Source organism: Acipenser ruthenus, chromosome 16 (assembly GCF_902713425.1).
Source record: "Acipenser ruthenus chromosome 16, fAciRut3.2 maternal haplotype, whole genome shotgun sequence".
Taxonomy (NCBI): Eukaryota; Metazoa; Chordata; class Actinopteri; order Acipenseriformes; family Acipenseridae; genus Acipenser; species Acipenser ruthenus.
Genome location: NC_081204.1, coordinates 26,957,869 through 26,973,031, shown reverse-complemented (window position 1 = coordinate 26,973,031; position 15,163 = coordinate 26,957,869). Strand labels below are relative to the sequence as shown.

Below are 15,163 nucleotides of genomic sequence, written 5' to 3'. Positions count from 1 at the left end.
TGTCAAGGGGAAATGCCTGAGTGTACCAAAGATGCGTTCAGGCTTCGGCAGATGTATTATATCAAGCTTTGGCAGGAGAATATATATGCACTGACCGATAGTTAACCTATGGTATATATTGTAAGGTGATGGCTGGGACATAAACATATTGACTTGTTTGACAGAAATTGGTTTATGACCAGTTTCATGAGAAAAGCTAAAAGGAAATAGTTAAGGGGCCTCATCTTATTTTTAAACATGTTTTCAGTATAGATATAAGGGTAGTGAGACATCCCAAGATGATTCCAACATCTCCAGATCTCCTATCCACCATGTGAAGGAGTCATATACCATCACCTCCCAGCAGAAAACAGGTAACCTGGCCATTATCTTAAATCTGCTGTTGGATGCTGCAACTAAATGTAATGGAAGTTTAAGTTGTGCTTTGGAAATTAAATAAATGTAATCTTGTTAAGTTTCAAGTATTAGTCATTTGAGTCTTAATTATACTTTATTGATGGTCATTGATAAGGACAATCACAGAATACATGTTGTAATTATAAGACATTGAACAGTTTATACAGTTTTAACGAGGATTAATTACAGATTCAAAATCCAGTCACTTCTTCCTAGACATAGTATAAAAAAATATCTATATACATATATACACAGTATTAAAAATGTCTTATGAAATAAAACAGTACATGTTTAAGGAAGGAAATTCACAGCAGATACAAAACAGAAATGTCACCCCGGACAAATATAATTTTTAACACTTGGCCATGTTTTTCAAATGCCTATACTATGCATTTAATTGCTTGACCAGTTCTTTTATATCCAGGATTTTGAGACAATCATAGCAAATAGCATTCAGGGGTAAGATTCACCAAATTATTTGATTTGTTTTATTAGTTTATAAATACAAACCTATAACAAATATAATTACATAAAGTACATAGCATACACAAATTGTATTATAATTTACCATCAAAGTGTTTTCAATATATGCACACACAAAATGTTTATTTATACTTTATTACTATATACATTATTCACAAATGTGGACTGTAAAATTTGAAATCTTCATTTCAGGAGTAAATGTTGCCAGTCTTCACAGAAACAAGTTTAAGAATAAATTAAATGGCACAGTTTTTATAATTATAAATACTATAATAATAATTTATTATCCTAGTGATGTCACTACATCATCTCAGTTCTAATTGAAGATCACTGCTCACATTTTCACCAGCTAGTACACTTCTCACATCCTGAGAAGTGATTCACTACGTTACTGTTATTTGTAGTGAGTGTTCCTTGTCTTTACTCCATGGAATTTTTGACTTTTTCAAAAATGTGTCTAACTTGGGCAGCAGGAAAACAGCCTTCTCGTATAATAGTGATTGTACCTGAAAGAGAAAATAAAACTGAGTAACAGTGTTCAGTAAAAAAAGCTCTCAGTCCAGGCTGCCTTAAACAAAAGGGAACAGGAAAAATATCAAGGAAATACCTTCATCTATCTTCAAACAGTTGACCACAGTGGAACCGACCGCTTCATTTGATTCTCCGTCACACAGAACCCCACTGATTTTGTGCCCGAGACGCCTGTGGGAAACAAAAAGGAAATTATAGCATTTATAACAGTGACTACAAAATATTAGCTTTCCTACACTAGCCCAGTAGGTCCTTTAATGCAGGTAAATATTATTCTAACATGCAATATTATGTATCCATGATACAACACTTTTTTCCCATTAGTACCCAGTAGACGCTCGATAATTAGGACCAACCTCACACTGCCATGAATATAGTATCTAACAATTAGAATAGAAATGAATCTTCCTTAACGGCTGCTGTTGTGGCTGTCACCTGGTCATTAGCATACAGCACAAATACTTACGTTATCACCATGTCATGGTGTGTGCTATCAGGCTCTCCACTTGGATTGGCTGAAGTGATGGCCAGTGGTCCAGTCATATTGCACAGATGGGCGGTCACTGTGTGGTCAGGGACTCTGATCATGATGCTTTCTTTAGTCCCCACTCTGTTATAGGCTGCCCCGACTCCTAAACCAGAACCAAGAGAAGGCTGTGAGCGTGGGTCTTTGGACAGAGCCTCTCTTACAAACTAAACTCACACAGGTTTTTGGATTTTCTTAAAGGAAACAAATGATAGCCTTCCATATGAGTAAAAGAGTCAACAGATGTAGCAGTGCTATAAAAGGGAGAGTGAAGTCACCTGTGGTTTTACACAGAAATTGCCATAACACCCATAAACTATTAGACCAATGCAGTGACTGCCAGGATTTGAAACACAGACCTCGCTTTTTTCTCTAAATTATACATTCCAATTTTTGGAAGGACAAAAACATCTATTAATGTTACAAAACTAGAAACATACAACTAAACTTTCAACAGGAGTTTTAAAGTAGTTTCATTAAATTAACAGGTGTTTAAATAGTTCATATTACACTTAAGTTTTTTTTCCATTTGCCAGTAATATCAGTAATACAACTAAATAACAAAAACGTACTGTGTAAAATCCTATATACATACAAACGGTAGCTGACCTAACTGCCTGTACGGTGGCAGGGATCATTTCCTTTAGATGGAAGAGCCTGTCTGAACTCACCTAGCCTATTGAGCCACTCGCCCTTCTTGACAATGCAGCTGATGCCTCCTGGGTAGACGTTCCTCATGAACTCCCAGAGCAGGGGGCTGAAGGGGGGCTTGGCAGTTGACAGCTGCTCCAAGTTGGAGATGCAGATACAGATGGGCTTCTCCTGTGGGCGATCCTGAAAGAGGGACAGAAGTGTGAGCTGAGAGCATGGCTCTGGAAAGTGACTCTACTCCTGCCTCCATGCAAAATAACTCTTGAGTGCTTATTTTGTACAGCACAGACAAACAAACACATAAATACGCCAGTCCATACCTTGATATTGTAGATCTTCTCTATAGCCTGTGGGTGTTTGCAGGATGCTGCCAATGCGTACACAGTATCAGTGGGAATACCACAGACCCCACCAGCATCCAGGAGTTTTGAGATGCTCAGCAGCCCACTGGTCTTTCTTGAGGTGGCGATGGAACAAGGAGGAGGAGGGGGAGTTTTGTCAGCTTTTTCCTGTGTAGCCTATAAGAAAGAGTGCATTTAAAAGCATGCTCAAATCTACAACAATCCACTTCAGCACTTTTGTAATGACCACTGGGAATTCAAAGGCTTCGTGGACATACCTTAGTTTAAGGATCTATTAAAAATCTTTATTATTTTGAAAAAAAAACATTATTTTAAAACTAATTCCGATATAGCTGGATGACAACTTTACCTTCAGCAATGGGGGCCCGAGAGGCAGCAGCTCCTTTCTGAAGATGGAATTTGCAAGGGAGGCCAGAGTACCATACAAACAGATCAAAGAGAAGATGGCCAGCATCGCAACTGTAATGGAAAACCAACTTAGTTTTATCACCATCCTTGGAAAGAAAATGTACTGGAGTCTACAGGCAGGCTCCATAGAGGTAGTGCATGTGTGTAACAAAACAGACCCAACAATGGTAACATTGGGGAGAAACAGGAGAGATTGCCATGCGTGAACTGTGGGTGAGCCAAAAGTCTAGGATCTGTTGAGTTCAGTTCAATCAAAAGCCAAAGATGAATACTCTAGTCTAAGGAAAACATTTAGTCAAGAACTTAACCCGTTTGATTGCCAATCCAAACACAGAATATGTTTTCATTAAGGATAAATTATTAGCCATTATGTATGGTGTTCGGGTGATAGATGTCTACCTTCCTAATTCAAATTGTTTAAATAACAAGTTGCTGTTAATCTTTGCTCCAGGTTTGACTTTGGGGAAGGAGAAGGGGAGACTCTTACTTTCCAGTTGGTAAGGCAGTCTGCCCAGTGTGGAGAGCAGGAAACACACCACAATCACCTCCATGACAAGAGTCAGCAACAGCAGCACAACATTTACATAGGCACCTTGAGAAAGAGAGGAAAACACACAGCAACACACATTAATATTTTCCATCCATTTACTCTGACACTTTTCACTCCAACTAAACAAACCCCTAAATGTTAGACGAAGATCCAATTCCATTAAAATTACTTACCTATAAGCATTAGGAAGCCATTAAGTACCAAGAATGCTACAGCCCCAGCTGTGAATCCACCAGCAAAATCAGTAGAAATGCCAAGTAACACACCTACAAAATAAAGACATTATTTTACTAATTTTAAAAGCAAGACATTCCCAACTAAGAAAATCATGAATTAGGTGCAGGACAGTCATGGACATCCTCAGGGGGATTTCACAAATAGAAAGTGTTTAGCTTGTTCTAGAATCCTTATATCATGTGTGCAGTCAAACAGAGCTACTCTTTTTTACAACAGGGACACACATCTTTTATTTATTACTTTCAACACCTATATACTTCCTCAACCACTTTATTTAATTAAAACAGGTTGCACTTCCACTGACATGACTGTTGCCTACTACAGGGGTTTATTATAACAAATTGGTCGATCACTGTAAAGTTATCATGTGAATTTACTTAAAAAGACAACTGGCATTGCCTTTTCCCCTTATTAAAACATACCTGCAAACCGATACCAGGTCCAGGTAGCCCAGATGGCAGCATAGCAGGATGGGATAATGGGCCCAAAGCGCCTTCCCTTCTGGATGCCCAGTCGGCTCACGTAAACCTGGATGATTGCTCCAGGGATCAGTACCCAGGGCATGGTGAGATGGAGGAAGGTGGGGTGCACGTCCTGGCTGTGGATGGCAGAGAGGGCAGCTATGCCATTGGTCACGTAGAAAAGGGCATCAGGTAGCTGTGTAACGGTGCTGCGAGGGAGGTCTTGGGGTTTCACCCAGCACCGTTTGATGAGTCCCAGGACATCCTGGAGCTTCTCTGTGGATAGTGGCTGCACCCCAACAGGGATCAAGGTCTTCTCCCCTATGGAATTGATGAGTCGGGCAAAGGTACCGTAGAGAGACAGGGCTGTGAACAAGCTGCAGATCACCCCAAAGAAGATGTAGTAGCCCCCCAGTGGGATCTGGGAGATTGTGGATACCGTGAGCAGGAGGAATAGCAAGTTATGGGCCACCTCTAGCACATCCATGTTGAGTGACATCAAGCAGAGAACAATGGCGGTCGCTAGGAAGAACCAGTCACCAACCATCCTTTCTCGCCCGCTGACCGCTCCCTCTCTGTCGATGAGAACTGACAGCACAAACTCCTCCCATGATTTCACCAGCCAGTAGGTGCTGTGCAGACAAAACTTGGTTGTGTGGTAGACGTCTTTTCGGAGGTAGGCATAGTAACTGGAGAAAAGCTGGGAGAAAGCGTTGATAGTGACCCAAATAGTGCCCACAAAGAAGGAAGGTAGGTAGCCAAAGCAGAAGAAGGCAAAGATGAAAGGAGAGATTGTGTCGCACAGGTAGCCCAGTGCCATGGGTTCAGCATATTGGGTGTTCTTCTTCTTTTCTTCCCCTATTTTTTGGGAGTTGCTGTTATTGGCCGTCCCCAGGAGCAGCACGTCAAAAAGGGGGGTCCCAAAGCCCTTGAGGATGTAACGTTGCGTGACACCTTTCAGGAGCAAGGCTGCCGCTCCATAAAGCCCACACATGAGGATCACCAGCTCTAGGACCCCGGAGACCACTAGAGCCCACCCCCCGACAAGCCCCACTGCCTCAAAGATCAGCGTCAAGGTGATGGCCCCAAAGACAAAAGGCATGATGTAGTTTACAGTGGCAGAGCAGAAGGACAGGATAAATGAGATGGAAATGTAAGCGATTAACCCTGCTATAGCAGACTGACCGATTGGTGGAGTAGCCAATTCTGTATTTGGAAAAGTGCTGTTGGCTGGATATAGCTGGTCAGTGATGTTGGTGCTGTTAATAGAGGGTGGAAAGGCACCCAGGACTATACGGGTAGACCCATAACTGCCCCAGAGAGCAGCAAATGCGATGAAGGCTGTCCCACTTAAGTGATCATACTTCCGGAAGGATAGGAGCCCAGCCAACAGCTGAGTTACCCCCCCAATCAGAATCAGTTGAACACCTGTGAAATGTAGATAGGTAGAAGTCAGAGTCCAGCAAGGTCACCTAACAAACAAACTTCAAAGTAATTATCAGCTGTGCTATTACAGGTCCAACTATTGTTGTGCTGAAGATCTTTCTTTTCTTTTTTAAAAAATTAGCATACAGGGTCACTGTATGTTCATATTGTTTTTCTAATAGAATACCAACTTTATTTGCTGCACCTCAGCCTTACACCCATGGTCTGTAAGACTGTATTGAAGCATATAAGAGTAATACAATATTAAGAAACATCTTAAATATCATAGAAGAGATCAGTACAGGATGAATTGGTGTTTAGAGAACATGGAATCCTTTTTTGCCTAAGACACAGATAGATTGTGTTTTTACCAGCCAGAATGTGCTCCACTCCCTGGGATGGTACACCAGTCTGTGCTCCGTTGAAGTTCTGCAGAAGAACGAGGAAAGCACTGATTCCATTGGCCAGGAGGCCCAGGACCCCCGGCTCTCCATAGAACATGGCCGCAAATTCATCTGCACTCGCCATCTTCTTAACGTCAAAACTCTGTCAAATTAGAAAACAATTGAGTACACTCAGCCAACTCTAGCAGGCTTCTATGAGACGGTGCCCACTGGAACGTCACAGCATCAACTGTGAATCAAACTTAAAATCAATCAGTGCAAGAGCCGGCTTTTCATTTTGACTTGCCGTAATGAAAGCTTAGTTCTATTGGACAGCAAATACCAAACAAAGACACAATTGGTACACATTTATTGTATTATCCACCACAAACAGCCAATCAATACTTTGTAGCGATGAAAGCAACCAGTCTGTACCCACAACTGCCAAATCAGCCAATCACAGCCTGTCAGCTCGACTGGAGCTCAGCATCTTTCAGCAACAACAAACCCGAGAAACTGGCATTTCAGTAATGTTGTTCCATTTAGATATCTGGTACTGCCCAGATAAACAATTTAAATGGATACACCAAAATGTTTATTGTCTGCTTTTCCTTTAAAGTGATTTGGAGTTCATATGCACATCTGACTGATTTATATGGTAAACACTGAACAGCTGATCGCAAAATCAGAGTCAAACTACTTCCTTAAACAAGCATGACTGATACACAATGCTATTGAAAAAGAAGAAAAGGCTTGAACAAAACACCCAGGAGTGTCGACATGCATGAGGAAATTCCTGAATCTAGCTATCAGTGATCTGTCTGCCTGCCAGCCAAGGAACAGTTAGCAATACCAGTACCAACTTAATGCACCATAAAGCATACAAATGAAACTGCATAACCATGTACTAAGAGAAAAAAAGGGATATCCACCCCATTATTTGTATATACATATACACAAACTACATAAATAAACAAACAAACAAACAAATAAATAAATGAATAAATACATGTTTTTATTAAATTGTGGGTAATATAATCTGTGTCAGTAGTAAACTGAACTAAGTGGTCTTTTCAAAAACACAACCTATTTTCCACAGTGCCAGTTTATGACAGAGGCATTTTATTTAAGTCTTAAGCATACTTGTTCAGTACAGTATAGTTCAATATAGTATGGTGACTAATGAAAGCATATGTCAGATAACCATGTAGATATTCTATGAATGCAAATGATTATAATGATATATATCTTTTTTTTTTTAATGAAATATATTACCCACACTGTATATATACTTTGTAAACTTAACTGTTTGTTCACGTAAAAACGTAATACATTAATTATACTGGTTTATGAAAAAGTTTGCCATTTTGATCTATTTATCTTTAGTGTTTGTAAAGGAAATATTCTGCGCAGTCTTTGTGTTTCCTTTATTATATACTGTATGGTATGTGATAATAATTATTAACACACTCATGAGGATGGGCGCCCCAAATGCATGCAGTATTTGATATATATGTTTTATAATAATCTACATTTCTACTAGTTAACTAAAATACAGTTGGTATTTTTAATAATACAAAAAATGATCACACACTATATAACATAATTTACATTAAACAAATACATTTAAATATTTTCTATATAATCAAACAAGCATTTGTCTAACTGTAAAAATATGAAACAAGATTGGTATTACAGTACCTGGCCAACAAGGTGTGAACTTTAGGAGGTGAGAGTTTATTTTTTATAGAACCTCTCTCTCAAGCAGGGGAGGAGTCTCCCAGTGCCAAGTTCTCAGTAAGTGTCCTCCCAGAACAGAAAGAGGGTTATTCCCCAACATTCCAGACCACTTCTTGGTCAATACATAACCCATTTCCTGGTCAAATTAGAAAAATCCCCCCAATTAGTTGAATAGTTTCACTAAAAGAAGGAGGGGTTTTGGAACCTGGAGGACGATCAGCATCCAGGTATGAAAGAATATAAAGAGAGGATGGAACCACAGCAAAATATCAGCTCAGTGACAGAACTTTGTTGTACACAGCAATCTACTGAACACCATCATGCTCTCAGCACTCAAGGTAATTATTGCGCTGAAACTCTTAGAAATGTATGCATTTTTATTTTTTATTTTATTATTATTATTATTATTATTAGTAGTAGTAGTAGTAGTAGTATTAGTAGTCATAGTAGTCGTAGTAGTATTTTCTGTCATATATCATATTGATTTTATTTCATTTTTTTCCCTTTTTAAATTAGTTTCAGAGAACCTCAAGGCACTTTTCCTGCCTGCGACTTCTACATAAATCTGCAGTTGAAGGTAACCATTTTTTAAAAAGCTATTTAATAAAAAAAAAAAAACTGTGTAAATAACGTTAATTTTAAGGATTTCATACCATCACCAATTCAATGGACCCAGTTGTCTTTAAGTGTTGTTATTTTAGTGCATTATTGTAGAGTTGATGCTCTGAATACTAAAGTGAAGCACAGGCAGAGACTGATCTGCTGTTTGTTGTCCTGCAGTGCAAGAAAGACCTGCCCCAGAGGAGACAATCACCAGCAGTTTTGGAGGGTTCATCCACTTGGTGCACCCAGGCCAGCTGTCAGACACTGTGCTGCACCGCAGTAAGAGGATGATCCTGGACAGCATCGGGGTGGGGCTGCTGGGAAGCAGCTCCCATGTCTTTGAGCTGGCTCTGCAGCACTGCCAGGTAATCCTTCAGCTGAGGCTTACACTGGGCTATGGTCCTAAAATGATGGCCAAAGAAGTGGGCCCTGGCTGTACAATTTTAATATCAACCATTCCTTCAGTACTTACCCCATTTTTGAAAAGTTTCTTTGAACAGTCACCGTTCCAGTTGAGGTTTGCATTGTCAAACCAGGGTGATGATAATCAAGAATTTAACTTGCTTGTTTCCATCTAAAAGAACATTGAGACCCTATAATGATCTGTGATTAACTCTCTTTGCAGCAAATGTATGCTCCAGATTACATCAGTTCAGTCTTTGGTCGAAGGCACACAAGACTCTCTCCAAGTCTGGCAGCCTTTGTCAATGGAGTTGCGGTAAGTCAGTGTATTTGTTGGCTGGCATATTTTAATGTCAGGTTTGTTTACACAGTGCTCAGCCCTTTCAAATTGTAAAAATGTAGTCCATGAAATGAGCACATTCTAGCAGCTGACGAGCTCTGCAGCTCATGTCTGTGGCTGGTCATTTCCTCATTACACTGCCTGCAACTAATTTCCGTGAAAACACCTCTTGAAATACAGCATTCCAAAATGTTAGTATATACAGTACATACACAAATCAGTAGATCTTGTAAGAGATGATGTGTTATTATTTCAACATAAAATAGTTTAAACGTTTGTTTTATCTCAAGTTTTAAGTAATTGTTTGAGAAAAGCAAACAAGAGCACTTTACAGGTTACTTAACAGATGATTAAGGAGTAGTTCTATGAGAAAGTCAAAGGAGAAAAACTTCTGAGATCTGAGGCTAAACATTTTCATAATGCAGAAAATTAAAAACCAATGTAATGCCTTAATTGTTTAAATATAATACTTAAATAATTTAATTTGTTCATTATACTGGATATTTGCCCATCAGGGAGTGACTGTATTCAGGACACATTCCATTTATCCTGTTGTTTTTTTGTTTTTTTTTTGAAAAGTGAAAGCTCAGGTTTGTATTCATGTCCTTGAGGTTTCTTTTGTAGAAAGATGGGGCACTGCCAGGCTTCCTCACAATCAGGAATGTCAGTGGAGATCACACTGTACCAGGTGCTTACTGTGCCCGCACGTTCTTCTTTGCAGGTCCATTCAATGGATTTCGATGATACCTGGCACCCAGCCACCCACCCCTCAGGGGCAGTCCTTCCTGCCCTGCTCGCTATTGCTGAGATGTTACCTGGCAACGCCAAGCCCAGTGGGATGGACCTCCTGCTAGCCTTCAACGTGGGCATTGAGATTCAGGGTCGGCTCATGAGGTTCTCCAACGAAGCCCAAAACATCCCCAACAGGTGAGGAGACTGCTGCCGAACAAACTTGGCACAATACTGTAGTGCTGCCAAGAAGGAAGTGTGCCAATATTCTTCCAGCATGAATGAGACCGTGTTTGAATTTGAAAGCAAATCTTAATCTGTTTTTCAGTGGTTTTTTAGCCTCACAGTGATTATGTTGTTTTTATTGGAAATTATTACACTTTCCTAGCAAAATAACATGTTTTTTTAGAAGGCATGATAAGAAACGTTTGTCTACCCGAGGTTGTTTTTAAATCAGAATTTTAAAACCATTAAAAGCATATATAATGTAAAATACTCTCTCAGTTACCAGGATGGTCATGCCAGTGTTTCTCCCTTCAGGTTCCATCCCCCGACTGTAGTGGGCCCTCTGGGTAGTGCTGCTGCCTGCTCCCGTCTGCTCTCCCTGGATCGCTCGCAGTGCTCAAACGCCTTGGCGATTGCTGCCTCGCTGGCAGGGGCTCCCATGGCCAACGCTGCCACTCAATCCAAGCCTCTTCATATTGGGAACGCAGCCCGACTTGGTCTGGAGGCGGCACTGCTGGCATCCCGGGGCCTGGAGGCCAGCACACTGATCCTGGACTCGACCCCAGGCTGCGCTGGCTTTAGTGCCTTCTACAACGACTACCTGCCTCAGGCTCTGCCCTCCCCGGTGGAACAGGATCCCCGCTTCCTGCTGGAGGACCAGGACATAGCCTTCAAGCGCTTCCCTGCACACCTGGGGATGCACTGGGTGGCAGACGCAGCATGCTCAGCACGGGAGCTTTTGGTCAACACCGTAGGGGGGTTCCACCCCTCTATGATCCAGAACATCCTACTGAGAATCCCCCTCTCCAAATATATCAACCGGCCCTTCCCTGAATCCGAGCACCAGGCCCGACACTCCTTCCAGTTCAACGCCTGCACTGCTCTGCTGGACGGCGAGGTCAGTGTACAATCCTTCAGCCCAGCCTTCCTGGACCGTCCTGAGCTGCTCAGCCTCCTGAGCAGAGTACAGGTCGAGCACCCCCAGGACAACCCTGCCAATTTCAATAAGATGTACGCAGAGGTGCTGGTGACCCTCACAACTGGCGATGTGTTGAAGGGTCGTTGCGACACCTTTTATGGACACTGGAGGAAGCCACTGAGTCGTGACAGTCTGCTGAAAAAGTTCCGGGCCAACGCTGGGGCAGTCCTGCCAGGAGAGAGAGTGGAGGCCATCATTGATGCTGTGGAGAACATAGAAGACATGCAGGACTGCTCCCACCTCACCATGCACCTGGAGTGAAGGGCTTCATGACATCCTTTGATGACGTACACTTGAAGAAAACAATATGAAATGATTGGGGAAACGATCTTCATGCCATTTGTGTTTTGTTTTACTGTATTATTATTATTATTGTTGTTGTTGTTGTTGTTGTTGTTGTTGTTGTTGTTGTTGTTGTTGTTGTTGTTGTTGTTGTTGTTATATAGTGCAGAATTTTAGTGATTATTTGCCAGTCATACTCAATTGTAAGTAAAGCACAGTTCACATGGATTATGCAATGTATATACTCTCAATTCTGATAGCACTGTGAATCTCACTATTGCCCTATTTATTGAATTCTTGTTATTTTATTTGATCTTTTACAAAGATTTATTGTGTGTAATTTCAGACTTTTGTATCGGGATTGCAATACTGTTGATTTGTGTAACAGGTCACTAGTTTGGAAGATATCATCTGTCAATTCAATCAATTCAATCATCAAATGTGAAATCAGTGTAATGCCCCAAGTGTGCAAATATAATACAAATGAAACAATTGTAATTGTTTTGGTGTTTATATTTTATTTAATTGAAAAAGATTATTAGTTTACAGTGTTTAAGGTGTACAATAATACAGTAATTTCATTGTTAAGTGATATAAATGTATTGTATATACTGCAGATAATAAATTGGTAAAATGAAGTGTTCTCTTTTGAAATCAATTGCTCATGCAAGGGTATATTTACTTTCCTCTCCTTCAAATTACATCAATAGACAAACTGCAGTGTGAGACTACAATGAGAAATGTCCTAACCAAAAATAATAACATTTTAAACTTCAAATGAACTTTTCTGTAAACTTATGGGATCATTTTTAATATTAGTGTTTGCAGCCAGCTTCTACCTAACCTAGAATCATCTGGGAATGTAAATAACCTGTCAAACTTCCCCAAATAAGTCTTTCCTCACCTAACAAAATAGTTATCTCCCCAGAAATCTCCCCAATTCCGGGTGTGGTTTATCCCTGAGGGATAGAGGTTGATTAGCTAAGAGTTGGAGCTCCAATTGAGCTGGTGCTGTAATTTGTGTCTAGCGGGTGAAACAGACGAATGCAGGGTATGCATTGACATGCATTCAGCAACAAATGATGTTATTATTGTATGATTTAAATGTATTGTTTGTGTTGATTTAGAACGGGTGAATGTTTGTTAATGTTAAAAACCCACCCCCATAAACTCGTGCAAACTCGTCATCTCCAGATTGATTAAGTGTTTGCTAATCCGGAGATGACCACATCTATAAAAACCCGCAGCATTTGCTGACCTGGGTGGGTGCGCAGGAAGGAGGAGCGTGAGCGAGCTACTAAGCAAGCAAGTAAGCGAAGGAGAAAGTATCAAAAGAAAAGAGACAATTGGTACTTCTTTGGTGGAGGTATTTGTGTTTATTTGGCTCTGTGAGCAGTGTTTTTTGTTGGCTTTCTTCTGCCAAGAAGAATGAGCCAAAATCACTCCGACACTGTGTGCAAAGCTGGTACATACTTACCCCAAAAGACTTAAAGCTGTTATTGCAGCGAAAGGTGGCTCTACCAAATATTAATGTGTTGGGGTTGAATACTTATGCAAGCAAGATATTTCAGTTTTTTATTTTTCTTAAAAATATTTCCCAACATAAAACCAATGTCACCTTACAATAATTGATTTTGAGTTTCAGTGTTTTAAAATAAAATATCAAACAGAACAAAATTTCAATGTACCATTTGTAATTCAGTAATATGAGAGAATTGGTCATGGGTCTGAATACTTTTGCAAGGCACTGTATATGTAAATGATGAGATGCATTCAGGGGAAGGACACCCACCCAGTGAAGGTATGCAGGACTCTCCATTACTCTTCCTTTACAGTATTTCCTCAAACACCCTTCTAGTATGACATACGTGCTGCCCTGCTACAATCTGTGCCTCATTTAAAAATCCCCTTTCTAGACCCTTGCCATTTCCTGAACTGGACCAACAGTGGTGCTCATTTTTTCTTAAGTAAAGAGTTTGTTAACCATTTGGAAAACAAACAAACAAAAATATCCCCAGAGACATTTCCCTTACCCCCCTTTCTCTCATTTTCACCTCTTCATTACACTGGTGTTTATTTGTCATTCTTCCTTTTCTTTCATTTTGCTTCATCAATGTGTTATTTATTTACTTATTTTAGTTTTTGTTTCCTTTAAATTTTATGCACTTCACAAACTAGACGCCCCTCTTAGATAACACTATGTAACACAATTTTTGTTCCTGGGTAGTAAGTGTTATTTCCTAATTGCTTATGCCTCAAAAGTATAGAAAATGGCTATTATTCCCCACAAACTTTGCTTTTGTGACCAGGAGTGATATTTTGAAATTTACCTATTTCCAATGAGAAAACAGGCGAATTTGTATCTTTTCGTTCACATAAAGTCAGAAAAAAACAACATATGAATCCAAATTAACATGTATTTATATTAAAGTAATACAAAAATGACTACAAAAGATTTAGAAGTGAGTAGAAGTCGAGATTTACGATTATACTGTAAATCACTTTCACGAATCAGCCCCCAAATGTAGTCTCCCATCATGTTCTCGTTATACTGTCCTTGGTAGCGGCGTTCAAAGTCCAGTATATCCTGGTGGAAGCGCTCGCCTTGCTCCTCCGAGTACGCTCCCATGTTCTCCTTGAATTTCTCAAGATGAGCATCAAGGATATGGACTTTGAGGGACATCCTACAGCCCATTGTGCCGTAGTTCTTCACCAGAGTCTCAACCAGCTCCACATAGTTTTCGGCCTTGTGATTGCCCCGGGAATCCCCGAACCACTGCGACAAAGCTGTTCCAAGCCGCTTTCTCCTTACTAGTGAGCTTCTTGGGGAATTCATTGCACTCCAGGATCTTCTTTATCTGTGGTCCGACGAAGACACCGGCTTTGACCTTTGCCTCAGACAGCTTAGGGAAGAAGTCTTGAAGGTACTTGAAGGCTGCCGACTCCTTATCTAGAGCTCTGACAAATTGTTTCATAAGGCCAAATTTGATGTGCAGTGGTGGCACAGCACCTTCCGGGGGTCCACCAGTGGCTCCCACTTGACGTTGTTCCTCCCCACAGAGAACAAGGGTCCGCTGTGGCCAGTCCCGCCTGTGGTAGTGCGCCTTGGTGTCCCTGCTGTCCCAAAGGCAAAGATAGCATGGAAACTTGGTAAAACCGCCTTGGAGACCCATCAGGAATGCCACCATTTTGAAGTCTCAAAATGCGTCTGCCGGATGCTTGCAGCCTCTTGATGCCATCTCAGAAAAATGCAGATATGTATCCACTTAGGCAGCTGGAACTAAACTGAACTGGTGGGCTTAAGGCCCCTGTATGTGTACTACTATTTATATTACTGGAAAGTCCTAGAAAGTTCTAGAAGTTACTCCAAGTTTACTCAGCATTGAATCTATCTGGAATGTTCTGGAAAATAGGTACATTTCAAAATATCACTGCCCTGGTCACAAAAGC

General features: G+C 40.6%; 2 protein-coding genes across 2 annotated transcripts; one reads left to right on the top strand and one right to left on the bottom strand.

The window, feature by feature from the left end:
* Positions 1-471: 471 nt before the first annotated feature.
* LOC117963452 (uncharacterized) lies at positions 472-8,124 on the bottom strand. The gene is made up of 11 exons (XM_058989212.1): positions 8,115-8,124; positions 6,402-6,576; positions 4,567-6,033; positions 4,081-4,173; positions 3,845-3,949; positions 3,299-3,408; positions 2,908-3,105; positions 2,608-2,770; positions 1,877-2,042; positions 1,487-1,581; positions 472-1,385 (listed from the first exon to the last, which is right to left on the bottom strand). The coding sequence occupies exons 2-11, from the start codon at positions 6,556-6,558 to the stop codon at positions 1,300-1,302; spliced, it is 2,640 nt and encodes an 879-aa protein (XP_058845195.1). The 5' UTR covers positions 6,559-6,576; positions 8,115-8,124; the 3' UTR covers positions 472-1,299.
* Positions 8,125-8,365: 241 nt separating this feature from the next.
* LOC131697797 (cis-aconitate decarboxylase-like) lies at positions 8,366-12,351 on the top strand. Its single transcript, XM_058989213.1, has 6 exons — positions 8,366-8,491; positions 8,670-8,730; positions 8,934-9,121; positions 9,382-9,474; positions 10,220-10,425; positions 10,768-12,351. Exons 1-6 carry the CDS (start codon positions 8,474-8,476, stop codon positions 11,690-11,692), a joined length of 1,491 nt encoding a protein of 496 aa, XP_058845196.1. The 5' UTR covers positions 8,366-8,473; the 3' UTR covers positions 11,693-12,351.
* The last annotated feature ends 2,812 nt before the right edge of the window (positions 12,352-15,163 follow it).